Source organism: Delphinus delphis, chromosome 8 (genome assembly GCF_949987515.2).
Source record: "Delphinus delphis chromosome 8, mDelDel1.2, whole genome shotgun sequence".
Lineage (NCBI taxonomy): Eukaryota > Metazoa > Chordata > Mammalia > Artiodactyla > Delphinidae > Delphinus > Delphinus delphis.
Window position 1 is genome coordinate 104235462 of NC_082690.1, and position 26982 is coordinate 104262443.

Sequence of the window (26982 nt, forward strand, 5' to 3'; positions counted from 1 at the left end):
TCCAGACTCCCGCGTCTGACCCCGGCCCGACCGTGCCGTCCCCGGACCCCAACGCACCCCGTGCCGCCCAAGAGGCGGTGGCCCGGGAAGATTCCCCCGCCGCCTCCCCTCTCTGCGGGCGCCTGGCCCGGACCAGTGCGGGCGGGGTGGGGGAAGGTAGTGGGGAAGGTGCCCCCCCACCCCCGCAGCGGACTGCTGTGGAGCTGACCTGGCTCAGTGTTCTCCCGGCTCCGCCAAGTCGGAGGTGGTGCCGTGGCGCTGCTAGCGCCGGCTAACTTGGGAGACCGCCGAGGGGCCGGGTCGCCGCGCGCCCGCCAAGCCCCGGCCGAGGGTGTAATCCGAGAGCGGCCGGTGCTGGGGGAAGCCAGAGAGACCGTCTGACGCCAGCGGTCCTGGCGGGCTGCGCCTAGATGGGTTCCCCGGGAGGCAGAGGGGAGGGCCAAGTGCAGGTGCCGGTCTGGAAGACAGACGAACAGATGGACCCTTCTTCTCCAGTGGGTGCCTGGGGAAGCGCCGGGACTTTGGGGCGCACAACGGAGGGGCGAGTCCCACCGGAGCCTCCAGGCGGGTTTCCCGGTGGCGGTGTGGCTGAGCTCCGGAGCAGTGAGGGGCTAAGCAAAGGGTCCGGAGGAATGAGTGAGCCGACGGTGAGCCCAGACCCGCTCCCTAGCCTCGCCTGGTGCCCTCCTACCACCGCCGCTTAAAAAAAAAACAAAAAAAAACAAAAAAAAAAACTTTCAGCGGTCCCACCTCACATCTTATCAAACATTAAGATGCATCCACTTCCCACTTTTTTCCGTTAAAAACTTTGAAAGGTGATAGACCATTGCCCTTTTGTAATTAATTCTCTCTAACTCATATAATTTACGAGTGGGTTTGTCTTCTCTTCAATCGCCATGCGTATTGGGGATGCTGGAGAAATAAGAGGTTTTAAATCACAAATTATTTTCATTAGTAATGACATTTTTTGGCCATTTCCAGGTTCTTGTGTTTTGTTTTGTTTTGTTTTTCTCTAGCCAACTGTGAGTATGTGAAGCAAAGACTGTACTTACCTTTTTTTTTTTTAATATTTATTTATTTGGTTGCACTGGGTCTTAGTCGTGACAGGCGGGCTCCTTAGTTGTGGCTCGCTGGCTCCTTAGTTGTGGCATGTGAACTCTTAGTTGTGGCATGCATGTGGGATCTAGTTCCCTGACCAGGAATTGAACCCGGGCCCACTGCATTGGGAGTGCGGAGTCTTAACCACTGTGCCACCAGGAAAGTCCCTACTTACCTGATTTACTGTTTATTGCAAACATCTAGCGCCACTGCCCGGTACATAGCAGGTGCCTGATAAATGTTTGGTTAATAAATGGATTGCAGTGATATACAAATGATTTTAGGGAGAACGGAGACATCATTAAATTACAGTGAGTGAGAAAGTTATTCTCTCTTCAGTTTGCTTTCAAGCTTTTGGAGTACAACAAGGGGGAAAGTCTCAACTGCGGTGCTAGCATGTTTCTAACACCTGTTAATCTCTCTCTCTCTCTCTCTCTGTCTCTCTCTCTCTCTCTCTCACACACACACACACACACACACACACACACACACACACACAAACTGGCCTCAGGGCTTCTGCTGACAAATTTACCTAAATAGAGATTAATAACTTATGTTAATTCTATCTATTTTTATAGTTACTTTATTTTTAGGGCCACTTATTTTAGGGCTACTGGTTTCCTATTTATTATAAGATATACTTTTCCTTGAAAATGAATTCATTTATACACTTAATGGGGGGGGCACAGCTGTGACACAAGTTTCCATGGAAGTACATGAAGAACTGAGGTTTAAGGAACATTGCATTTGTGAGGCTGTGAGCGAAGACGATGAAGGCGTTTCACCAAGAGAACAACCCGTACCACGGTCAGGGACATAAGAATGCCGACACATTCTGGGACATACAAATAGATCCCTTTGGCAGGCACTGCAGGAGGAGGGGACAGAGCTTCTGCGACAGCCGGTCTAGTTATGAACGGCCTGAGGGCTGAGTAAGGAGTGTGGATTTCATTTTAAAGGAGGGGTTCTCCACTCAATCAGACTCAGTCATCCTTCTAAGAGAAAATATTTTGTTACTATCCTGCAGTGAAATTCATCTGTAATAAAACCTATCTATATATGCAAAAGTTAATGTCAATAAAATACCCTAATTGTACTACCCAGGCTAGAGAGAAGTATCTAGTAATAAAATAATGTGTGTTTGAATATGTTAATGCTCAGGCACAGTGAAGCAGTCTGATTCTGGCCCCTCTTTATAAAACCACTGTTCATGCAATGGCTGTGGATGCATACACAGTACAGGCGAACCGGCCACTCCAAGACCACTAGTTTGCTATTGGTGATGTGATTTTCTGAAAGGGTGACCAAGTCTTGGCAAAATTCCAAACAAAACAAAGTGCAGCTGTCCCTCTACATAGAGAGTCTCTGCGTTACTGAAAAATGCAGTGTATACTCGAACCTTACAAATAATACATTTTATCCATACATGAAATGTGATTAGTCTAAGAGAAAATTATCAACATGGTTTTCAAAAATAAATAATAGATTTTATTTTTAGTACTGTTTTAGATTTACAGAAGAGTTGAGTAAATAATACATAGAGATCCATATACTCACCCTTGCACTCCATTGCCCAGTTTCCCCTATTACTAACATCTTGTGTTAGTGTGGTACATTTGTTACAATTGTTAAACCAATATCAATATATTATTATTATTTTAAAAAATAAATTTATTTATTTAATTTTTGGCTACATTGGGTCTTCGTTGCTGCACACGGGCTTTCTCTAGTTGCAGTGAGTGGAGGCTACTCTTTGTTGCGGGGCACAGGCTTCTCACTGTGGTGACTTCTCTTGTTGCAGAGCACAGGCTCTAGGCGCGTGGGCTTCAGTAGTTGTGGCACACGGGCTTCAGTAGTTGTGGCTCGCGGGCTCTAGAGTGCAGGCTCAGTAGTTGTGGTTCACGGGCTTAGTTGCTCCGCAGCATGTGGGATCTTCCCGGAACAGGGCTCGAAACTGTGTCCCCTGCATTGGCAGGCGGATTCTTAACCACTGCACCACCAGGGAAGTCCAATATATTATTATTAACTATAGTCCGTAGTTTACATTAAGATTCACTCTTTGTGTTGTACAGTCTATGGGTTTTGACAAATGTATAATGTCATGTGTCCACTGTTACAGTTTCATGTAGAATAATTTCACTGCCCTAAAAGTCCCCTGTGCTTTACCTATTCACACCTTCCCTCCATCCCCTGAACCCCTGGCAACCACTGATCTCTTTACTGTCAATATAGTTTTGCCTTTTCTGAAATGTCATATAGTTAGAATCATACAGTACATAGTCTTTTCCCAACCTCAGCACTACAGACATTTGGCTGGATAATTCTTGGTTGTGGGAGCTGTCCTGTTCATTGGAGGATGTCTAGCAGAGTCCTAGACCACACCCACTAGATGCCAGTAGCACCTTCCCCCAGTTGTGATAATCAATGTCTCCACACATTGCCAATTTGCCCTGGGGGCAAAACTGCGCCTAGCTGAGAACTGATGTTCTGGAGTCTTTGTTCTCAGCTCTGTCAGACCCAACACCCTCTTTTTTTTTTTTAATTGAAGTATAGTTGATTTACAATGTTGTGTTAGTTTCAGGTGTACAGCAATATATATATATTCTTTTTCAAAATATTTTCCATTATAGGTTATCAAAAAATATTGGGTATAGTTCCCTGTGCTATACAGTAGGTCCTTGTTGTTTATCTTTTTTATATGTAGTAGTGTGTATATCTGTTAATCCCAAACTCCTAATTTATCCCTCCCCTGCTTTCCCCTTAGTTAAACATAAGTGTGTTTTCTATTTACATTCTATTTCTGTTTTGTAAATAAGTTCATTTGTATCGTATTTTTATTTTTTAAAAATTTATTTATTTATTTATTTTTGGCTGCGTTGGGTCTTTGTTGATGCGCACGCGCTTTCTCTAGTTGCCGTGAGCGGCGGCTACTCTTCATTGCGGAGCTTGTGCTTTTCATTGCGGTGGCTTCTCTTGTTGCGGAGCACGGGCTCTAGGCACGCGGGCTTCAGTAGTTGTGGCTCGCGGGCTCTAGAGCATAGGTTCCGTGGTTGTGGCGCACGGGCTTAGTTGCTCCGCGGCATGTGGGATCTTCCCGGACCAGGGATCAAACCCGTGTCCCCTACATCCTTAACCACTGCGCCACCAGGGAAGTCCCCACACTCGTTTCTATCTTCCTCCCTGACATCTCTTTGCTGATACGGGCCACGAAGAATTGGGGATTATTGTTGCCACAGTATAACATGGCCTACCATTACAGCTCTAACTTGTCAAGAAGTTCTTCCTGTTACTCTATTTAAAATTCCAAACCAATTTCCCCATCCCACAACCCTGCTCTACATTTTCTTTTTCCATAAACTTAATTTTTTTTTTTCTTTTTTGGCCACGCCACATGGCTTGCAGGGCCTCAGTTCTCCCACCAGGGATTGAACCCCGGCCACAGCAGTGAAAGCCCAGGATACTAACCACTAGGCCACCAGGGAACTCCCTCTCCTAATTTTCTTAGACAGAATGTCCGTTGTTTGGTCTGTCTGTCCTCACTAGACTGTAAGCTTCACAGGGGGAGAAACATTCATCTGGTTCGTACACTGATGTATCCCAAGTGTCTTGAGCAGGATCTAGCATGAATATTTGTTGAATGAATGAATAATGCTTTCCTCCTTGTATATAACAAGTTTTTTTCCCCCATGAATGTTAATGGGAATCTTTCTGTATCTGTGGAATCTAGTACCTTCAGGATACAGCTTTGTTCTATCCTTTCATGTGATTCCTCCTCTCCCCTAGGACATGTGTGCTTTTTCCATCTATGAGCTCTTTATATATAAAGGCCATTCCTTGTTTTGGAAAAGTGTGATACTATATCTTTTAATAATTTTACTGTGCATTGTTTTCTGATCTCTTCACTGGGAATGCCAGTTATCCTATGTTTGACTTCACTTATGAATCTTCCATCTCTATCATCTTCTTTATAATCATTTTACATTGTTGCTCCCTCCCACTATGTTCTGGCTCAGATATAGGAATCTTACTCAATTCCAGCCAATGAAACCAGTGGGATAGACCTGTAGGGGAGGGTGTCTGTCAGAATCCTGGGACCGAAGCAGATAGCACAAACTGGGACAACAGTATTATCTACAAAGCTATGGTTTAGAGAAACAAGGGTCGGAGAGCAAGAGCAGAGGGCCATCACCACACCTCAGCCTGAATTTAGAAAGTGGGAGCTGTATGGAGAGAGGGCTCCAGTCTTTGATACAGAAACTGCCACCAGTCCATGGTGGCCCAGCAGAAATGGAGCTGGGAGGTTTGAATACCTCGAACTCACTCTCCTCCTGCCTTCTATTCTCTTGCCAAGGACTCCTGTTGGCCACATTGCCTGGCAACAAATGGGCAAAGGAGCCCACTGATGCTATTGTAGAGGTCGCCCTCCCAGGGCTTGGAGCAAACTAGAGAAGGTGGCAAGTGGGTCTGGAGGTGCAAATGGAAAATAACCAGTACCAGAGATTTGGTGGGGAGGAAGCTTCCTCTCTTCTGAGAAAGAGATCCAGGAATAGAAAGACCCGCTCTCTTTCTCCTCTGGATATTAACCACTGACGTCAGCTTCTCCCATTCAAACGATGAACCTCATGCTGAGCCTGGCAGAACAGAAACATGGGATGATCCTGAGTCCTTGACGATATTCTCAGAAGTTTAAATCAACCACCCTTCCTCTGGATTTCCCCATCTGTGAGATATTACATTTAATTATTTTTAAACCACTTTGAGTTGATTTTCTTTTACTTGCAGCTGAACGCTTGATACATGGATGATAGTGAGCTGCCTTGAGTGGCTTCTAGCTACTAATAAATAAAGTTCTGTGGATTCAAATTTTCTATTTATGGGTGGTGCTTGTGAAACCTAATAACACAATCTTTTTTTTTGGCTGTGCTGTGCAGCTTGCAGGATCTTAGTTCCCTGACCAGGGATTGAACCTGGGCCAGGGCAGTGAAAGTGCCAAGTCCTAACCACTGGACCGCCTAATAATACAAATTCAGAACCGGGTAAACATCAATTCTAGGAATGCAATATAGAATAATGAACCTCTTATAAATCAAGGTGTGAGCAGGCATAATTCACTGTCACCATAACTGGCTGTCGTAGGGAAACTCATGGAGGCTGTGGTAAGTTAACTGCATTCGTGGCCCCAGTTTCTGGCCTCTCTGCATCCACACCATTTGCCCTGGAACTCTGTGGTCTCCTCACACTCTGATGCAGGGTTGAATTTGTGACTGATTTGGCCATATAGAATGTGGAGAAAGTAACACAATGTCATGCCTTGGCCTCAGAAGGCTTTGTATGCCACTTCTCTCTAGGAACCCTGTCACCTCCGTGTGGACAAGCACAGGCTTGGATGCTAGAGGATGAGAGACCGCATGGAAGAGAGTCCAACTGTCCCTTTCAAGACTATACTGGACCAGCCTACATTCAGCTGATCCCCAAACGTGCGGGAGATCCCAACCAACATCAGCAGAATTGCCTACCCAACTCACAGCTGACCACAAAGCATTAACTGAACACATCCAAAACCAGAAGAACTGCCCAGATAATCCATAGACTTGTGTGCAATAATAAATGTGTAATGTTTTAAGCTACCACGCTTTGGGGTTGTTTGTTACAAAGCGATAACTAACTGATACAGAATCTCAAGGATTAACAAATCTGAACAGATATGATGCACAAAGATTCACATAAAGTGCACAAAGGTTGACCCCACTGAGTGTAGGAATAATGTGGAATTTTTAATCTTTTTTTTAAAAAATTATTTATTTATTTACTTATTTGGCTGCACCAGGTCTTAGTTGAGGCACTCGGGATCTTCGTTGTGGCATGCAGGAGGGATCTAGTTCCTTGACCAGGGATCGAACCCGGGCCCCCTGTATTGGGAGCACAGAGTCTTAACCACTGGATCACCAGGGAAGTCCCGGAAATTTTTATCTTCAACCAGTGGCCGACCTGCAACACGTGGATTATGGTTGGCTTATAAGAATTTACTAGATATGGCTCCAATTGAAAATGCTCATGAGACAGTTCACAGCTCTTTCTGGTGGAAATTAGAACTGAACAGCTATGGGAAACCACAGCTGAGAGGCACATCCTTGTGGCCATCCCTGGGAGCCACTCAGGGACAGATATGGAATTGGTGGGAAATTACACACGTATGATCATAACCTAATGGTGGAATAGTGAATGGCTAAGGAATTTACCAACTGGTCTCAAACTGTCCTACCCCTAGAGACTTTCCGGAGCTACTAACTGTTCCAGAGACCATTGATGTCAGGAGGCAGAAAGGGTCTATATGGGCAACTGTAAGCACACCTTGTAAGAGAAACTTTGGGGTCAGAAAGAGGGGACACGCTAATATCAGTCAGCAGCTGGAGGAAACAGTAGGAAAACATTTAGGAGAAGCTACTTGGGGACACATCTGGGAAAGTCTAGATAAAGGTCACTTCTGGATGGATTTCTCCAGCCCTTTCAGAATTGCCATATTGGCAGCAAATCCTGTTTACAAGCTCACGGGAAAACAGCAGAGCCATCCAGGATGAAGGAAAGGGGTTGACTTAGTTGGCGTCCCTTGAATGGGACAAGATGGCCATTGACAGGCCTTGGAAGTCCACGATCTGGTAAGTGGAGTTATTGTCACCCACGTGGGGACAACAAGCCTTGTAGTTGATGGTTCACTGTAAATTCCTGAAAAACCTAAACCATGCTGGTTGCAGTGCCTTTAGCTTTAGAAATTGTGACCAGCAGCCCCTTGGATTCCCTTTAATGGTTAACACTCAATCCTTTGGGATCCTCAAGTGGCTTAGCAAAGAATAATGGGTAAGACAGGAGCTGCAGCTGAGGTACAGGGTTTGAATCTCCACGAATTCCCAGTTGAAAACAGAGCAACTAGATAATATAACCAAATCATGTGGGGGATTTTTACACCAAAACTAGGTGATAAAGTGTGTCCTTCAACCCAAAATACAAGTTGGTAAGAACAAACCACCAACAGTCCCCAGAGACCTTCATGGAGTCAGCACCTCTGCAGGAAAACAAGAAAACCATAGACCTGAGAACAGTTACTCTCTGGAAAATTCACAGGTCAGTTTTAAAGCAGCAAGCTGAAACCAGGAGGCATTATTTTCACCCCAATAGTAGATAATAGCAAGTAGATAATAGTAGATAATAGCAAGATATATAATATATTATATATATAATATGTATATTATATATTATATTATATATATAATATATTTTTATACTATATTATATATATATATAAGACAAACTGGAACATCTAGGACCTATGAACTCTCAAAACCTCGGGAGGTGAGGGAGAGTTCCTGCCCCTCTCCTGACCTTGGGCTACTCCATTTGCTCCATTGTCCACGGAGGAATAGCCCGGGATGAGCTAGTCCCTCAGTCTCTCTTGTCAAAGAGGTAGAGTCTCAGAGGAATGTGCTGGACTCCCTGTTATCCAGCCACCTCATCCTAAAATGCCTAGATCAGGGACCTAGAGGCCTGGGCTCCATCCATGGCTGCTCAAACTTTGGGCAAAACATTTCACTTCTCTGGGTCTCAGTCTCGTTATTGGTAAAATGGGAGTAATTTTAATGAGTGCTGTCCTGCTTATCTCAAGAGGCTATGAGCTGGATTAAAAGAGACCATGGGTTTGGAAGTGAAGGGGTCACAAACGCTTTTCGCACAGTCATGAGTTCAGGTGGTGGTTCTGCCCTGTACAGCCGCCGTAGGATCTTAGGCAAGCCCAACTTCTCTAAGCCTGTTTTTCTCACCTGTAAAATGGTTAGTAGCTGTGGTCATCGTCATCATCTTCATCACCATCTGCATTGCAAGGTTGCTGTGAGAATGAAATGATATGGGGGAAACCCTTAGCAGCGATCGACACATCGGGAGCCCTCATTAAACGTTAACTACTGATGTTATAATGATGTCTTTGTTCATTAGGGTCTTAATGTGAGGACCGTCGAGATCCTTTATGCTCTTCCCTCTCACAAACGCTAGAGGACGACATAGACGGCGAGACCCCAGCCACAGCACGCCAGACGCAGCGACATTACCCGCCACGCGGTGGCGCTAAGTCACATTATGTCATTTTCCGCAGAGTTTGGGGAGCAGAGAGAGGTGACGGAGTGGGAGGGTAGATGAAGGTAAAGGGGAACCCTGGGAACTGAGGATGCTTGAACCAAAAGATCAGGGATCCCTGCCGGAATTGAGTAGCTCCCGAGTTCCCAGGATATAATAGAGTCAGTAGAGATGAATGGGTCTTGGAGCCCTTTTGAATACGAGGGCACCCCCTCCTTCCCAGTGCCGGGTCTGCATCCCCTTTCCTGGGGCAGCCTCTAAGCCTGGACGCCTGAAAGAGGGAGCGCGCTCCTCCTTTCTTCGCGGTAGCTCATTCATCTGCGGCCGCGGCACGCCGTTGCCATGGAGACCTGATGCAGGCTATGGGGAGGGAGGCCCCGGGTGACGTCTGCGCTGCTAGCAGCTGGTCTCTCGCGGCCTCCCAGTTCTTGCCTATTTTGGAAGAGAGCCGCAGCCCTTCTGCTGATGCGCGCGCGCTGGCGCCTTTTAAAGGCAACCGGCGGAGTGGCGGCTCAGCCAGAGCCCGAGAGCTGCCCCCGCCCCCGAGCCGCGAGCCCCGCGCGGGGCCTGGGCCCGGGAAGACTCCGGTGCCATGCCCCCGCCCCCCAGTCTTAGCGTCCTCCACCCACTTTGGGGAAATTTCAACCTCGGAGAAAGGAGGTCCTGCCCTTGCCCCCTCCCCACCACATTCCCCCATCTCTCTCCAACCGGGAGACACTTCTTCCATAGAAGCCTTGGAAGGAAACAAGATGCCAGGCCTAGCGCGTTTGGGGATCCTCTCTGGACAAGGCCACAGAGTGAAAACACCAGGTGAGGACTTCTCTGCTGGCCGGGCTACCCTGGGTCTCTGGTGACCCATGCCCCCTCCAGCCTCCTGCCTTAGCCTTTTTCTCCTTGGGCACAGCCTGAGGTCAGGTTAGGATCTTAGCTGGAAGGACCCTTACCAGTTTCTCCAACCCTCTCATTAAACTGAAAGAGCAACTGAGGCCCAGAGAAGAGTAGTGACTTGACCAAGGTCACATGGCACGTTCCTGGACAACATGGGCCAGAGCTCAGGGATGCTGACTTCCTAGCCAAAGATCATTCCCCCGGTGCTTAACATTGAGAATAGCTGGCACAGTGTGCCAGTCTCCGGCTCCTGCCTTGTACCCAGTAGAGGAGCTGGATAACTTTTGTAGCAGTGGCACCAGCTGCTTCTTTTTCCCCAGCAGAGTCCAGACCTAGGTAGGCTTTCTGGATCGATGATCACTTTGGGCAAGCTTCTGGATCCCATGGACTCCATGACCAACAAACCAGATTGCTGCTTACAAACATCTGCTTCCGTCAAAAGCTTATGGCAGCCCACCAGCTCTCTGGAACTTTCTGGAGCCAAACCTTCTCCATACTGCTTGCAGATGCCAGTTGGCTTCTGGTTGGAGCTGTGGCCTTCAGGCTCTGGCAGGGCTCGCCAGGGCCCTGTGGACCCAGCTCTTTGGACTCCGCCCCCCCCCCCCCCCCACACACACACACAATCCTGATGATGCCTGTACTCTCTCCACAGCACCTGCAGGGGTGTTTGACCAGGACTCACTGAAGACAGCTGTGAAGTACTTGACCATGCCCGAGGAGCTATCGATACATAGGTTTCCAGACATCTCTGGGCCCCTACTCTGGACCAGGGCTGGGGCCCCAAAGGTGGATATGATCCAGCCCAACTGTGGGCACCAAGTCTGGCAAAGGAGAGAGGTTCATGTTCTGGAGAAGTTAGCCCTGGACTTAAATGGCTCTTCCCAGGGGCATCCATTGTTAGGGCCAAGCCTTCAATGCACAGAAGGGGAAACTGAGGCAGCCCTCCAAGAGACGTTATTTGCCAGGGTCACACAACAAGTCAGTGCATTGTTGAGACTAAGACCCTAGAACCCTGCCTCCTGGCCCAGGCTCTCTCCCTCTACACCTTGATCTCAGAGACCAGCCTTTGAGAGGTGCTCAAAAGGTCATTGTGCTGTGAGCCAGGTCCTTGGTTCAGGGTCCCCCTCTACTAAGTGTTGGCTGTGTCACTTGGGCCACTCCATTCTCTGCATGAGGCCTCAGTCACTCCAGGTGGATGATCTCTGAGGGGCCCCCACTTCAACTGTGAGTCTGGGATTCTCTGAATGGGGTGTCTTGCCAGGCTGTGGACCCTCTCTGTGGTGGTCTGTGGGACACTTCTGGGGGTGTTTTCTTCCTCCCACCAGACTGAAGCTAAACAATACTGGAAGTAATAGTCACTTCAACCACAGGCTGTGCAGACCACCCGAGGATGACCTGGGGTCTGTTTTATACACCTTGGAACCAGATTCCCCCAGCGGTGAGTCCCCTGGAGCTCTCAGCACAGACCTGTGAAAATGGCCCCTGATGGGTTGGGTTTGAAGAAGGAAAACCATACCAGCCCTGTGCCCCCATGCCCTCAAGGCCAGGTCTGCAGGGCCCAATACGGGCTGAGGACTTGGTCCTCTGGGAGACTTCAGGCCCACTGAGACCCTAGCACTGGTCACATGGGCTCATCCCCACCTGAAAGTGGGTCTCAGGGCAGCAGCGTTTGACTTCTAAAGCCTGAGAGGCACTGGCCAGGGGGGACCTGGGCCCAGAGATGCTCAGGGTGCCGGAGATGGGAGGGCCCTTCCAAGCCAAGGGGTCCAACCCACTCACCTGCCATTTTGCAAATAGGGAAACTGAGGCCCAAAGAGAGGAAGGGGCTTACATAACACCCCAGTAGGCTGGTGGCAGAGCTAGGACCAGAACCCACGTCTTTAGATCCTCCTGTCCAGGACGTTTTCCCCCCCGCATCAAACATAATCTGCTGACGTCTAGACTGAGCCCACCTCCAAGTCTTTCCAGACCTTCGAATCCTTGACAGAAGGCTTCTCCAGCCCTCCCCTGTCTGCACTGGCTGATTCAGGAGCTTTCCCCTCAACCGGTGGTCCTTTCTCCTAAAGCTTCCTGGTGTCCCCTTTCCATTTGTCTAGGGCTCATCTTTTCCTGGTTCCAGAAGCTTCTCTGTCAACAGATGATAACTGCGGCTAACCCCCCTTCTTGCCACGGTTTGACCAACTCCCTGCAGTTCCAGCATTCCCAGGGGTGGGGAGTCATCATTCTCCCAGCTCTTGGGGGGTCTATTTGTTGCTCCTAGGGCTTCCCTTCTGTCACTGGCCCGGGCCCAGGCCTGCTGCTCTTCCATGTTCACCCCAGCCTTGCATCCCATCAGTCTCCCCTGGGACTTCATGGGTCATTCCCTGCAGACTTCCTCTCTGCTGGGCCCAGGTTCCAGTGGAAATAACAATAACGACCCAGGCGTCACTGGGTTGCTGCGAGTTGTGAATGAGTTAATGCATGATTAGGCGTATAAGGCACAGGTAAGTATCCATAAACTCGCATGTTATGAGGTGCATTCGGTGATAACAAGGAGTCCCTTGAACCTGGAGCCTATGATGGCCTAGGCACCTGGGGGGAGAAGGGGCGAAAGGGCCCGGAGGACCTTTGGTAACAGGGAGTGACGGGAGCCAGGAGGGTTTTTAGCTGGGGAAGAACACGGCCAGGTTGGCTTCTAGGAAAATAACAGGGGGAGCTTGGTCGCTGAGCACTGCTAGGAGCTCCATCCCCGGGCTTGTTGAGCAGGGCGGCCGCCAGCCGATGCCCAGGGCAGCAGCGCATGGGGACCCAGGCCAGAGCCCCTAGTATGACTTTGTGTGCATCCCTCAACCTCCCCAGGCCCCCAGCTGTCATCTCTGTCCTTCTCTTTGGAACTGCTGCAGCCCCCAGCCTGCCCCACCCCAGCCGGTGCTCTCAGACCAAGCTGCGCCAAGGCTGCAAAAAGCCAGTGGGTGTCCAGGCCCTGTTTCCACACTTACAGTGACAGAGCGTGTGCTACCTCCCAAACCAGCCCATGCTATCTCTTCAGAGCCTTGTTCAAAATCATATTTTCATAAAGTTAACAATGACTGACACTCCTTCATTCAACATTGATTGTACTCCTTTTGTGTGCCAGGCATTGTTCCAAGTACTTTAATGATTTAACTCAATTTCCTCATCAATCCTTTTTTTTTTTTTTTTTTTTTTTTTTTTGCGGTACGCGGGCCTCTCACTGTTGTGGCCTCTCCCGTTGCGGAGCACAGGCTCCAGACGCGCAGGCTCAGCAGCCATGGCTCACGGGCCCAGCCGCTCCGCGGCATGTGGAATCTTCCCGGACTGGGGCACGAACCCGTGTCCCCTGCATCGGCAGGCGGACCCTCAACCACTGCGCCACCAGGGAAGCCCTCTCATCAGTCCTTTGATGTAGGTGCTACTATTCTCCTTACATCCCTATTTGACAGACAGGTAAACTTAGGCACAAGAGGTTAAGTCACTTGCCCAATGTGAAGGAGCCAGGACTCCGAGTGGGCATCTCACCCCAGAGCCTCCTTCCTGGCCTCCACCCTCTCCTGCTCCTGCTTCTCCAAGCCTCAGGCTCCCTCCCACCCACCTGCCTTCCCACAAAGAACTTATTGGCTTTCTGCCCATGGACCCCTCTGCTCAAGGCTGAGCCACTTCATCTCAGTCCTGCCACAGGTGCCAAACCTGGTCGAAGTGGAGATTGGCCTCCCTTACCAGTGGCTGCCCCTCTGCACCTTCACACCGTGCATCTGTAAACACAGATACGGGCTTTGGTGGCTTCTTTTGTGGCTACATGTCCCGTGTTGTCTGATTTATGACACTGCACTCCGCCTACCCCACCCCACCTACTCAGCACAGCTGAACATGGTCAGCCAGTCACTTGACACCTGGCAACTCAGCCCAATCACACCTCCTCCGGGAAGCCAACCCAGACTCCCAGGCTCCGTCATCCCTCATTTTGCTGTCCCCAAACACCCTGTATGCCTTCTTCCCAGCAGTCATTCCACTTAAATGGCTTGATCGGGTTCTCACTTTCTCACCAGCCTGGATGCTCCCTGAGGTTAAGACCAAGGCTGTGTTTCTAAACCACTGCATCACCAGTGGTTTAGCACAGAAGCTGGCACAAACTCAGCCCTCAGATGTGTGTGTGTGAATGAATGAATGAGTGACATACCTGAGGCCCTGCTCTGGGCCGGACCCTATGCTGGATGCTGAGAATACGAGACCAGGCATAGACGCTGGTGGGGGAGACAGACAAGCAAACAGGCGGTGACAATGTAGGATGAGAACTGCACTGATGAGGAAGCACAGGCGGCCGCGGGGGGCATTGAGGAGGGGCCCTGGACCCAACCGGAGGACCAGAGGACAAGGAGTTAGCCAGCTGGAGAGCGGTGATGGAGAGGATCCTGAAACTGGACTGAACTAATGACTGAATATGCGGAAGGTCTGTCTCCTCCCCCAGACCTCCAGCTCCCTGAGGGCAAGGCAGGCATCCTGCACTCCTTTCTCCCCTACAGTGCTTGGGGAAGTGTTGGGTCCCCGAACTGCATTTAAAGAGTGGTTTCAGTTGATTGATTTTCCTTCCCTCCTTGGAACATGGCTGGTCTGACACGCTCCTCACTGCGTTGCTTGTGCCACATCTTCTCTCAGCCCTGCCTTCAGACCCTGCCCTAGAAAAGCTGCATCTTTTCCCACCTGAGCTACACTCTCCCCCTCACACCCTCTCCATGGTTCCGTGCCCCTCACCTTCTCTGCTCAGCCCACCCACCTGGCTCTGACCGTCTCAATGTGTGGGCGCCAGCGTGTACCTTCTTCACATGAGATTTGTTGATTTCATAACCATAAATAGATGAAATGTTCTGAATACTTCCCTATGCAAGTAGAATTGGGGGAGTGATAACATAATGAAGAGACCTTAAGAGAAAGAAAACAGCCTGCTAGGGTGCGCCTTTGTACAAACCAACATGAGGATTATATTTTCACTGCAGACTGGTGGACCCTAGCCCCAGGATGGGGGAGGTTCTTGGGAATCTGTTAGAAAACGTTTACATGGTTTCAAACTCATGGATTCAAAAGAACAACCTAGTTAAGAGTAGCAAGAAGTAGAAATCAGGAGACCTGGGTTCTAATTCTGGATTTATCTCATTCTAGCTGTGTGACCCTGGACAAGTTACTAAACTTCTCTGAGAAAGTGGATAGAGATTCTTCCCCTGGGTTAGACTGGAGGCTCTAGGAGGCCTGAGACCCCACAGTACTGTCATTTTCCTCCCAACAGGACATTTTGTCTTCTTGTTTAATACCTTAATCACCACCCAAAATGCAGTCTTGAGACTGGGGTTGGGGTAGGATGGAATGGAGTATCCTGACTCTTCATTGCTAACTCCAACTCATGTTGCCATGGGGACAGGATGCGGAACATCAGTTCTGCATGGGGAGGCTACATCCACACAGCTACAGAGTGGCTAGAAGCTAGTAAGGAGCCTAGCCCATAGGGCTTCCCAATCTCTTCACCCTTAAGGAGTACAGGGACACTACTGCTCCATGGCATTTGGAAGAGTAAAGGGAGATGAAATGACATTTTGGTATGCCCTGGGTCCAGAGGGCTTCTGGTTGAGAAAGAGAGAGATGAGCAAAGATATTCCTAGCGTGAACTCATCCTCTACTCCAAAAGAAAACAATCTTTTTCTGTAAAGTGTCAGTTTGTAAATATTTTAGGCTTTCAGGCCATATGGTCTCTGTTGCAGCTGCTCAACTCTGCCATTGTAGGGTGAAAACAGCCATAGACAATATATAAACAAATGGATGTGGTTGTGTGCCAATAAAACTTTATTTGCAAAAGCACTTTGTGGGTTATATTTGGCATGCAAGTCAGAGTTTGCAGACTTCAACTCTACTCCAAGGTACAAGAGAAAGCCTGGACTTGGGAGCAAGAGCCCGGCTTAAGGCTCAGCATCGCCAATAACTTGCTGTGTGACTTTGAGTAAGTCATTGTGTCTGAGACTCAGTTTCACTGTTTACCAAATGAGCATAATACTATCAACCTGATTTGGCATGAGAATAGGTCTAACAGGTCAGAACAGATCTGAAGTCTTTTCATCCCTCTGTTCCATCACTTCAGGTAGAGCTAACCCCCTCCTCAGGCCATGCCCTTGCCTGCTGAGGTTGGGCAGCAGCCTGCTGGAAGGGAGGAGGTGTTTCTCTCTAGAATCAGATTCTTGGTCTGGCTTTCCAGTCTCCAGCCCCAAGTGACCCCATTTATGCAGCAAGCCAAACACAGGAAGAAATGAGGAATCCCTTCATTTCCACCATGCAGTCATTTGGCAGGAGGCTACAGTTCACTTGAGAAAGTGATGTGGCTGCAGTGGCTGGTGGCCAGGCTTCAGAGGAGGCATTTGAGACTCAGGCTGGGACTAGAGTTTGGAAAGGTAAGCTTCAATGCTCTTCTAGATTGTTCACCTATGACCCCAATTTCCCTGGGGTCCAAGTCAAGCAGCTGCACCTGTGGTCTGGTGGTGACTTGCAGCACCACCAATTGCCTTAATGGACCTGTCTTGAGCCATCTTGTCTGTCTGTCTGACCTGACAACCACTGAGATTTTGCATCCTTTGGCATCTTGTCATCTGTTCCGAAGACCCATCAAGTGATTCATTCATTCATTCATTCATATTTTCCCTCTCTCTCTCTCTCTCTCTCCCTCCCTCCCTCCCTCCCTCTTTGTCCTTCTCATAGACACATTTGTCCAGAGCCATACAGGATACACTTTGACAGCTCCCTGTCTAGATCCTTGCCCCAAGTCTCCAGAAAATTAGCCTTAATCAGGAATCTCCATGCTGTTTTAAAGAAACAGACTCCCCACTCACCCTCCAGCTCCCTCCCAGCAGGTCATCCTCCCTGAAATCTCTGGAAAAGATATACCTTCTCTTCTCTGATAGAGGCTGAGGGGTGATGTCCCTCCAGGTCCCCAGTAAAGCCATGTAAGACAGGGGCAAGGGATCTCACGGCCTGTTCTTGCTATAAAAATCCCTTTTTCGGAAAAAATAATAAAGAAATAAATCAGCCAATCCCTCCTCGATGCCATCACCTCTTCTTGGTGATTTTTCGGGGAAGGAGTGGGCGGGGTTGCCATGGCAACAGATGCGAGCTTGTCTCGGTAAAGAAGGGACCTTGATATTTTTTCTCTCTCTCATTCTCTCTTTCAGTTGTGTATGTGTGTGCGTGTGTGTGTGTGCGCTGCGCATGCTTGTGCCCACACCAGGAATTTTTTTTTTTTTTTTTTAGAACTAAAGAAAGCCCTTCTCTTTCCTCAGCTCCCCAAATATGGAGTGATGGAAAACCATTTACTCCTGCAGGCCAGGGACAATTCAGGATGGTTCAAGAGAAAAGGAAGAGGTCATACGGGGCTCCTTTCCTCCATCTTTTAGCTAGAGATTGCATGCAGAGAGACCTTCACAAATCGTTGGGGTCCAAGAGCTGGAGAGAAGGGAAGATGTTGGGTGGAGAGAGATGATTAAGGCATAAATGGTGCAAGAGCCCAACAAGTGACATCTGAGAGAGCAACAGAAGGTGCATTGAGGCTAGGGATGCAAGCAAATCCGCACACACCATCAGGTGCTGGGAGAGAAAGGCACAGAGCCAACTCAGACGTGGACACAAACACACACATGTACAGGGAGGCACACAGAAAGCTGCAAACATATAAATACATACCAGCACAAACATAGAACTACACACAACACAGGAAATCATAGACATTCTTAATAAAGACAGGCATAAACGCAGGCATAAGGAAATGCATAGATATAAAGGGATACAGACACACAGCTATGAAGACACATGCGAACAGACATACAGAGGCCTACAAATACAGTCATGGTCAGATGGACAGACAGACACACACGCACATTCTCAGAGTCTGGCCCCCTCCCTTCAATTGCCCAAGCATCCCCAAGCAGCAGTGCATAGCTGGAAATGCTGCAGGCTCACACAGAGAGTTTGGGTGGGTGGCTTCTGCTCCCCCCATTTCTTCTACAAACTCACCCCAAGGCCCCCCTCTGAATTCATTCCCTTGCCCACTTTCTTATAGTCAATGGGCTCTAATACCTCCCTCATCTCAGACTTCCAATTCTTAGCCTGTTCTGCTGCTGCCGCCTGCTGCTTGGGAGGGGGAGGGAGGTGTGTGTGGGGTGACTCAGCCAGGCCAGGATGACTCACACTGCCAGTATTTTTAGCAGCGGCCAGGAGCTCTCTAGCGTGCCAGCCGCCCCCCTCCTCCTGCTTGCTATTTTGGAACCATCACTGGTGATATAAATAGCTCCTCTCCCACATACTGAAGCTGCTGCCAAGCTATTTTTGGTTCTCCACAGTTAAAAATAGCTTTAAGGAGGTGGGATGCAAGGGGTGTGGGAGTTGGCCTGGGGAGAGAAGACATTGGGGCATACAGCGCTTCTCAACTTGAATCAGAGTGGGCGAGCTAGGATGAGCTCTTCTGTGCCCCCTCCCTTGTCCCTTTCTAGACCCTTCTTCTCTTCCAGAGTGCCTTCCCCTCCAGTCCATTCTGGAAAAATCCAAGGGCTCTTCCCTTGAGCCCAGTTCCCCCCCCCCCTCCGCATTTACTTCACTCCTAGAGCTCAGATATCCTGCCCCCCTACAATCCACCCCCTTATTCATTCTCAGAGGACAAGGGCACAGCCAGCTGGGGCCTCACTGTGAGACCTGTATGGATTCAAGCTCTACTTTAACGTCCCATGTTCCATATGACATTCCTTGGGATAGTTCAGGACCACGGACAGCGGCGAGTGCCCCATTCTTTCACCGCGGCTCTGCTCAGCTTGCTGGACCAAACCAACAGGCACCTCTGGTCATGGAGAGGAACACTAAGAATGCCTCTCAGTCAGGGATAAAGAACCAATAAGTGAATAAAACAGGAACACTGCCCTGGATTTTCCTACAGGAAAGGGGTCCAAAGATTAAGGGCTTGTCCAAACAGAAGCTTGAGCGAGGGGTGGGTGAGTACGTCGGGGGTCAGACAGAGATGAAAGTGGAACAGAGATACGCTTTCTGAAGGAACCATTTTTCTGTCACCCAGGTAAATAGGGTTAGAGATAGTGGCAGACAGACATACCCCTTCCCTCCATCTCAGCTGTGCCACCGAATACGGGAAGGTTGATGTGGATGGACCCAACCTCTCCCAAAATACACAAGAGGTCAGGATTGGGCCCTCAGAGACCCCCTTCTTAGACAGCCTTCTTCTCAGCTGTCTCTCCTCCTCCCACTCTACCTCTCTTGCTTCCACCCTTTTCCACGAGGAGTGAAGACCCCAAATTTTGCTTCTTGGTGTCAAAGTTTATCTCCACCCCTCCTACGTGGCTTTCTACAATCAGGCCAATCCCTTCCCCCAAATTTTAAGTGGTCCCATCCCCAGCCCCTCACGTGACTTCACACACACCCTTACCCCACAGAATTCGATTTCAGATAAAATGTCCCCTAGCCCATTTCTTTCCCCTTTGTTTGGGGGAAACAAAGGCACCCTTCAACCCCAGTAGAGAGTGACCATCCGTGCAGAAAAGAGCAAGAAGAAAGAGGGAAATGATAGGGCAAAGTGATATATGTGGAGACAAAATTGACAAAGAAGAGAGACGACAGAGAGCAGAAGGGGGACGTTGGGGGGGGGGGCGCAGAGGGCGCACAAAGTTGAGATAGACCACCAAGCCGGCAATGAGATAAAGAAACTAGCTGGTGCGGGGCGGTGAGGGGTATGTGGAGAGTTGAAGATGGAGAGACAGCGAGGAATCCTACCGCCGATGACGGGGAGGGGGTTGGAGGGGAGTGTGGACAGCCCGACGGAGTTAAGGGGTCTCTGGTAGGTGCCTGCATCGTGCAGAGGGTCCAGCACGGCCCCCTCGCTTCTCTGCTGCGTCCCCATCCTCCCCGCTGGAGGCAGGGGGGAGCCCTCCGGAGCGTGGCGGAGGCAGCCAGGCCCCGCCCGCCGCTGCCGCCGCCGCAGCAGCCGCCGGAGGATTCCTGTCCTAATATGGAGCTGGGATTCCCCCGGCCCCGCCCCCGCCCCCGGCCCGCGGGGAGACGAGGCTTGCACTCGAGCGGGGGGGTGGAGGGATATGGGGGTGGTGGCGGGGGGAGCCGCTGGCTCTGAGGGCTGGCAATGGGGGAAGGGATACCTTGGTGTAGACCCAGATCCTCACCAGGCCCTGGGACCCTGCCTCAGTTTCCCCCGTCAGTGGCTGAGGTTAATTAGTTGACAGAGAAACGAAGAGTCACTGCCGACTGCGGCGTTGGTGCAAGTGTTCCTATTCTTGGCTGTGGGAAAGTAGAACCAAGGCCAGATTCATCTGGTTCCTCTCCCTCAGGACCCTTTTCCCACCCATCCTAGGGACATAGAGCCCCACCGGCCTCCCCCTGCTAAATCAGCAAGGCCCGGCTTTGGAAAGGGGGGAGGAGGAGATATGTTCTTTGAAAGTGACTAAGGGAATCCCGGATTGAGTAATCCCTAGAGAGAAACCCCAGCTGTGACCTATCCCACAGAGGCCAAGGAAGGTCCTTCTCCCCACCCCCATCGCCCCGCCCCAGACGAACTTGACCTTTGGCAAATAGGGAGGGGGGATTTGTGTACGACCCTGCTCCTCCCCTTTCCCTTATCTCTTCAGAAAAATCATTGTCAGAGCGAGCCCCTCTACAGACTCTCCTGCCAGGGGCTTCAGACCGCCCCAACCCTTGCCCTGTCCCTTCCCTCAGCTGAATACATTAGGATACCTGGGTCCCTGCACCCCCTTTCAGGCCTTCCTAAAGCAGCGCCTGCCTCTCGGCGCAGCTGCCGCCAGCCGCGGCCCCCTCCGCAGCCTGCGTTCCCCCCCTCCTCCCGGCACCCCTCCCGCTCTCGTTCTACGTCATGGGATGACGTCGGAAGCCTGGGAGGGAGGAGGAGCGCGCCCCCCCAACCCCAGCCAGCAGCTCCCGCTGCAGCTTGCTTAGCCCAGCCTCCCGCCCCCCCTTTCTCTAAAGCGAGCCCCCCACGCCTGACAGGAGCTATATAAGGCGGAACAAGGCAGGCAAGGGGGGCAGCGCAGCCGAGCGGAGCCCAGGAGAGGAGACAGAGAGAGAAAGAGCCTGAGCGAGAGACGGGGAAGCAAGGAGGAAGCCACCGGTGCGTCGGGACAGGAACGCAGGTGTTCGGAGCGCCCGAGCTGGAGCTCCGCAGCCGCTAGTCATGTATCGCTCCACCAAGGGCGCCTCCAAGGCGCGCCGCGACCAGATCAACGCTGAGATCCGGAACCTCAAGGAGCTGCTGCCGCTGGCCGAAGCGGACAAGGTCCGGCTGTCCTACCTGCACATTATGAGTCTTGCCTGCATCTACACTCGCAAGGGCGTCTTCTTCGCTGGAGGTGAGCAAACTGGGGCGGAGACACGAGCTGGCGCGCGCCGGGGAGAGTGAAGCAGAGGGAACCCACTGGGACTGCCGCAGGTCTAGGGCAGCGTGTCGGCGAGCTGGGGTGAGAAGGAACTAGGAGAACTCAGGAATTCCCACTTTTCCTCCTGAGTTCTGTCCAAACCTCACCTTAGTTCTGAATGAGGATTAGAGAGCCTGGATAGTGTCCCTGGTGCCAGACTTATGGGAGGGGGAGAGCCAGGACGGAATGGCCCCAGTCCCCACCAGCGTAGAGGCGCTCCGGGGAGCCAGCGAAGGGAAACCCGGGAAGTTACAGGGACGGAGCCGCCAAAGCCTGGGGAAGCACAGATGCTGTTCACGATACTGGAAGGGCTCTTCTGCAGCCGGTGGAGCGCTGCCCGCGGTGCTGACAGCACCACCGGGCTGCAAGGCACTGCCCGCGGTGCTGAACGCTCGGTCGGCTTTGGAGCGCTGTCCGTGGTCCTGAAACACAGACCCGCCAAAGCCCCAGCCCCGACTTAGAAGTCGAAGGGCTCGCTGGCTGGAGAGATCCAGCAACAGGTTCCCCGGGCAAGAGCTGTGGGCAGCAGGTCAACAGGTGTGTGCAGAAGCAGGTCCATGAGAAATTCCTCAGAATTTCTGAAACCCGCTCCATGTCTTTCTCACTTCTTCTTTGCTTCCCAGTCTTCCTCCTGACTCACCCTGTCTTCTCACTCTGCAGGCACTCCTCTGGCGGGCCCCACAGGGCTTCTCTCAGCTCAAGAGCTTGAAGACATAGTGGCAGCACTACCTGGATTCCTGCTTGTGTTCACGGCGGAGGGGAAGCTGCTATATCTCTCTGAGAGTGTGAGCGAGCATCTGGGCCACTCCATGGTGAGTGCTGAGGACCCTTTCAGCTTGGACTGCAGCACGGATGGGAACACAATGAGTTTTCCACTTTTGAGAATCTGGGAATTACAGGGGAGGAAGTTATAGCCTACAAGATGCTATGTGCCAAGGATTGGCTCTTGCTGCCTTCATTAATGGTCATCTCTCCTTTACCTTTCTCCAGGTGGACCTGGTTGCCCAGGGTGACAGTATCTACGACATCATTGACCCAGCTGACCACCTAACTGTGCGCCAGCAACTCACCCTGCCCTCTGCTCTGGATAATGGTGAGAACTCCTTTCTCCTTTCCTCAATCCAATATGCCTCCTGCTGCCCTGCTCCTTCCCATTTGCCATCTCTCTCAGCCATTCACTCTCTTACCAGTTTTTCTCTTCACTCACCTAGATCGCCTCTTCCGCTGTCGCTTCAACACTTCCAAGTCCCTCAGGCGCCAGAGTGCAGGCAACAAACTGGTGCTTATTCGAGGCCGATTCCACGCTCACCCACCTGGGGCCTACTGGGCAGGAAATCCTGTGTTCACAGCTTTCTGTGCTCCACTGGAGACAAGACCCCGCCCTGGCCCTGGCCCTGGCCCTGGTCCTGGCCCTGCCTCACTTTTCTTGGCCATGTTCCAGAGCCATCACGCTAAGGACCTGGCCCTGCTGGACATCTCAGAGAGGTAAGCCCAGAGTGTTCAGACTCCAGGGAAAAGGCAGGTCAGAGGTGAGGGGACCCTAGATTCTGGAGTCAGGGATAGGGAGGATGGGATCTAAGGGTGCAGAAGACCTGGGAGGGAGTGAGATGCCTGGGTATCAAGCAGGGAAAACAGAAAGCTGACCTCATCCTTTCCACCTTCCCAGTGTCCTAATCTACCTGGGCTTTGAGCGCAGTGAACTGCTCTGTAAATCATGGTATGGACTGCTGCACCCTGAGGACTTGGGCCACGCTTCTGCTCAACACTACCGCCTGTGTGAGTGTCCAGAGAGGCTGAGGACAAGACAGGGAGTTGGGAAAGGGCATGGGAAACCTGACCAAGAAGGGCTGTGATCAAGACTGATGTCGGGGAGATATCAGAGGCTAACAGCTTTGGATGCTATAGGGTGAACACTAGGGTAAGGAGTCAAGGTGAGAATAGAATCAGAACTGGGGGACTCTGAGTGGTGAGGTCAAAGTGGGGAGTTGAATGGTGCAGGTTAAGGTAGTCAGAAAAGAGGATGTCATGAATACCCCAATTCAGTGGAGAGGTCAGAGAGTGGGGAGAATAGGTGGTGCTGTCTGATGGGCGTCCTAACTCTGCATCTCTTCTTTCTCCTCAGTGGCTGAGAGTGGAGATATTCAAGCAGAGATGGTGGTGAGACTGCTGGCCAAGCCTGGAGGCTGGGCATGGATTTATTGCCTTTTATATTCAGAAGGTCCGGAGGGTCCCATTACTGCCAATAACTACCCAATCAGGTGAGCTGCAAGCCAGGGGCCTGGGAGGCAGCTGAGGTGGACATGGAGGAGAAACAAATCAGAGAACTTCTCTGGGAATGGACACCACACCCTTACCGGCTGCCTCTTCTCTCCTCTCCAGTGACACGGAAGCCTGGAGCCTCCGCCAGCAGTTAAACTCTGAAGAAACCCAGGCAGCCTATGTCCTGGGCACCCCGACCATGCTGCCCTCATTCCCGGAGAGCATCCTCTCGCAGGAGCAATGCTCTGGCCCTAATCCACTCTTCACCATGGGGCCTCCCCGAAGCACCAATTTCCCCAGTGCTCCTGAGCTGGGTGCTGTCTCAACACCAGAAGAGCTTCCCCGACCCCCCAAAGAGCTTGGCTTCAGTTACCTGACATTCCCATCTGGCCCTGAGCCTTCTCTTCAAGCAGACCTGAGCAAGGATCTTGTGTGCACCCCACCCTACACGCCCCACCAGCCGGGAGGCTGTGCTTTCCTCTTCAGCCTCCATGAGCCCTTCCAGACCCACTTGCCCACTCCATCCAGCTCTCTCCAAGAACAGCTGACTCCGAGCACTGTGACCTTCTCTGATCAATTGACGCCCAGCAGTGCAACTTTCCCAGATCCACTGACTAGCCCACTACAAGGCCAACTGACTGAAACCTCAGCCAGAGGCTATGAAGATCCTTGCACCTCCACTTTCCCAGATCAGCTGCTTCCCAGCACTGCCACCTTCCCAGAGCGTCTGAACAGCCCTGCCCATGAGCAGGTGACTTCTCCAAGCACAGCATTCCAAGCACACCTGAACAGCCCCAGCCAAACTTTCCCAGAGCAACTGAGCCCTAATCCCACCAAGACTTACTTCGCCCAGGAGGGATGCAGTTTTCTCTATGAGAAGTTGCCCCCAAGTCCTAGCAGCCCTGGTAATGGGGACTGCACACTCCTGGCCCTAGCCCAGCTCCGGGGCCCCCTCTCTGTGGATGTCCCCCTGGTGCCCGAAGGCCTGCTTACACCTGAGGCCTCTCCAGTCAAGCAGAGCTTCTTCCACTATTCGGAGAAGGAGCAGAATGAGATAGACCGTCTCATCCAGCAGATCAGCCAGTTGGCTCAGGGCATGGACAGGCCCTTCTCAGCAGAGGCTGGCACTGGTGGGCTAGAGCCACTTGGCGGGCTGGAGCCCCTGGACCCTAACCTTTCCCTGGCAGGAGCTGGCCCCCCTGTGCTCAGCCTGGACCTAAAACCCTGGAAATGCCAGGACCTGGATTTCCTGACTGACCCTGATATATTCCTGGAAGAGACGCCCGTGGAAGACATCTTCATGGATCTCTCTACCCCAGACCCCAATGGGGAATGGAGTTCAGAGGATCCTGAGGCAGCAGTCCCAGGAGGGGCCCCATCACCTCGCAACAACCTGTCCCCAGAAGATAGCAGCTTCCTGGAGGACCTGGCCACATACGAAACCGCCTTTGAGACAGGTGTCTCAGCATTCCCCTACGATGGGTTTACTGATGAGTTGCATCAACTCCAGAGCCAAGTTCAAGACAGCTTCCATGAAGGTGAGTTGAGCCAAAATGTTCAAGAACTCAAGTTCCTCTCCTGCCAATGAGGTGCTGGGTGGAGTTAGATGAGTAAACTGCCCTCTCTGTTCCTCAGTTTCACTAATAGGATAAGATCACCTGCTGTGTAGGATAGCGGTTAGGATAAGAACTAATGAAAACAATATGGAAGTTCTGGACAAGTAGGCCTGGGGGGCAGAGATTAGGGGTGTGGGATAAGATGCAAGAGAATCTTGGGTAACGGTTTGTGCTTCTTAACTCTACGAGGGACCTAGATCAGCCATCCCACCCCATTTTACAGATGAAGACAGTCAAGATCCCGAAGTTAAAGAAACTCCCCTGAGGTTGCACAACAAACTGATGGAAGCGGGTTTAGAGCTCTATCTCAGTATTCTTTGTCCCCCAAAGGGAATACAGAGTGAGAGCTTATAGGAGTTTGGGAAAGAGAGTGGGACTCAGCCCCTGGCCCCGACAGAGTGTCCCTGCTATGGCTCCATCCTTTCCAAAACCACAGACATAATTTCACTCCATTCATCCAAACTACTCCCGTATCTTCTGAGCCTCTGGTGATCATTCAGTCATTGGACCAGCGTACTGGAAGCCCATACTATGTGCCAACAGTGCACCACATCCTCAGCCTGTCTTTCCTAATAGGCCTAACTGACTGTTGTCTCTCTCTCTCTCTCTCTCTGCAGATGGAAGTGGAGGGGAACCAACGTTTTGAATAAGTCTGTGACTTAACGTCGTCAAGTATGGCATATTGTCATCAAGACATGGAGCCGCTCTCCACCCCCCCGGGATTGTTGGGGGGATTCTGGGGGCCAGAGGGGGATAGATCCGATTCCCCAGGCCCTGCAGGATTTGGGGGGGGGAGGTGGGAGGGCAAGGGAGGGGAGCTTCTTTTTAAAATTTAGAGACATCAAGCAATCCCAGTTTCCATTTCAATCTGTATTCACTCGTAGTGAGTTTCCTTGAATGGGATTTCAAGCGGAGAATGGGGGAGTCTCACTTCCCCCGCCCCGCGCTGCCCCATGGGCCTGGGCCAGTTCTCCACTCCGGGGGGCCAAGCCACCCCTGGGCCTTGGTGGGGGAAAGGCAGTGCCCACCTGGGCCAGCCTGTGCCCTGAGGGGCTCTTGACACCCACGTAGAATTCTCTACACACCAGTAACGGGATTTCAATTCCGATGGACTCTGCCGCCCTGGCGGCCCTTCTTGTGACTTTTGCGCCCCGCGCCTGGGGTGGGGGGCGCGAAGAGACGCTACGTTCCTTTCCGATGGAGGAAGGCAGACCTGCCGCCGTCACACGTGTGCTTGCACGAGTGCGTGTACCTGGTGCGGGACTCACCCGGCTGCCCAACTGCCTGGGACTACCCAGGTGGTCACCTCGTGGTGCTGCGGTGACTTTGTAGCCAACTTTATAATAAAGTCCAGTTTGCCTTTTTGGTACACCTGGTGTCATGCACTTCTGTGAAAAGGGAAGGGTGGTGACCTGAGAAGGTTGAGAGGTCCCAACGGGAGCCTGGAGCTTAGGAGGTAAACTCTGGACCTGCTGACAGCCCTGGCATTTCTTCATTCACTCATGCACTCATTCATTCATTCACTCAACACCTGAGTG

General features: G+C 51.3%; 1 protein-coding gene across 1 annotated transcript; it reads left to right on the plus strand.

Moving 5' to 3' along the window:
* The first annotated feature begins 21328 nt into the window (after positions 1–21328).
* NPAS4 (neuronal PAS domain protein 4) lies at positions 21329–26149 on the plus strand. Its single transcript, XM_060017528.1, has 8 exons — positions 21329–21503; positions 22230–22381; positions 22560–22662; positions 22781–23054; positions 23236–23345; positions 23692–23827; positions 23949–25366; positions 26062–26149. Exons 1-8 carry the CDS (start codon positions 21329–21331, stop codon positions 26088–26090), a joined length of 2397 nt encoding a protein of 798 aa, XP_059873511.1. The 3' UTR covers positions 26091–26149.
* Positions 26150–26982: the final 833 nt, after the last annotated feature.

Coding starts and splice junctions, on each gene's coding strand:
- NPAS4 (XM_060017528.1), top strand. CDS start 21,329: ATGTATCGCTCCACCAAGGGCGCCTCCAAGGCGCGCCGCGACCAGATC. Junction 21,504..22,229: donor GGGCGTCTTCTTCGCTGGAG/GTGAGCAAACTG, acceptor CTCACTCTGCAG/GCACTCCTCTGGCGGGCCCC. Junction 25,367..26,061: donor TCAAGACAGCTTCCATGAAG/GTGAGTTGAGCC, acceptor CTCTCTCTGCAG/ATGGAAGTGGAGGGGAACCA.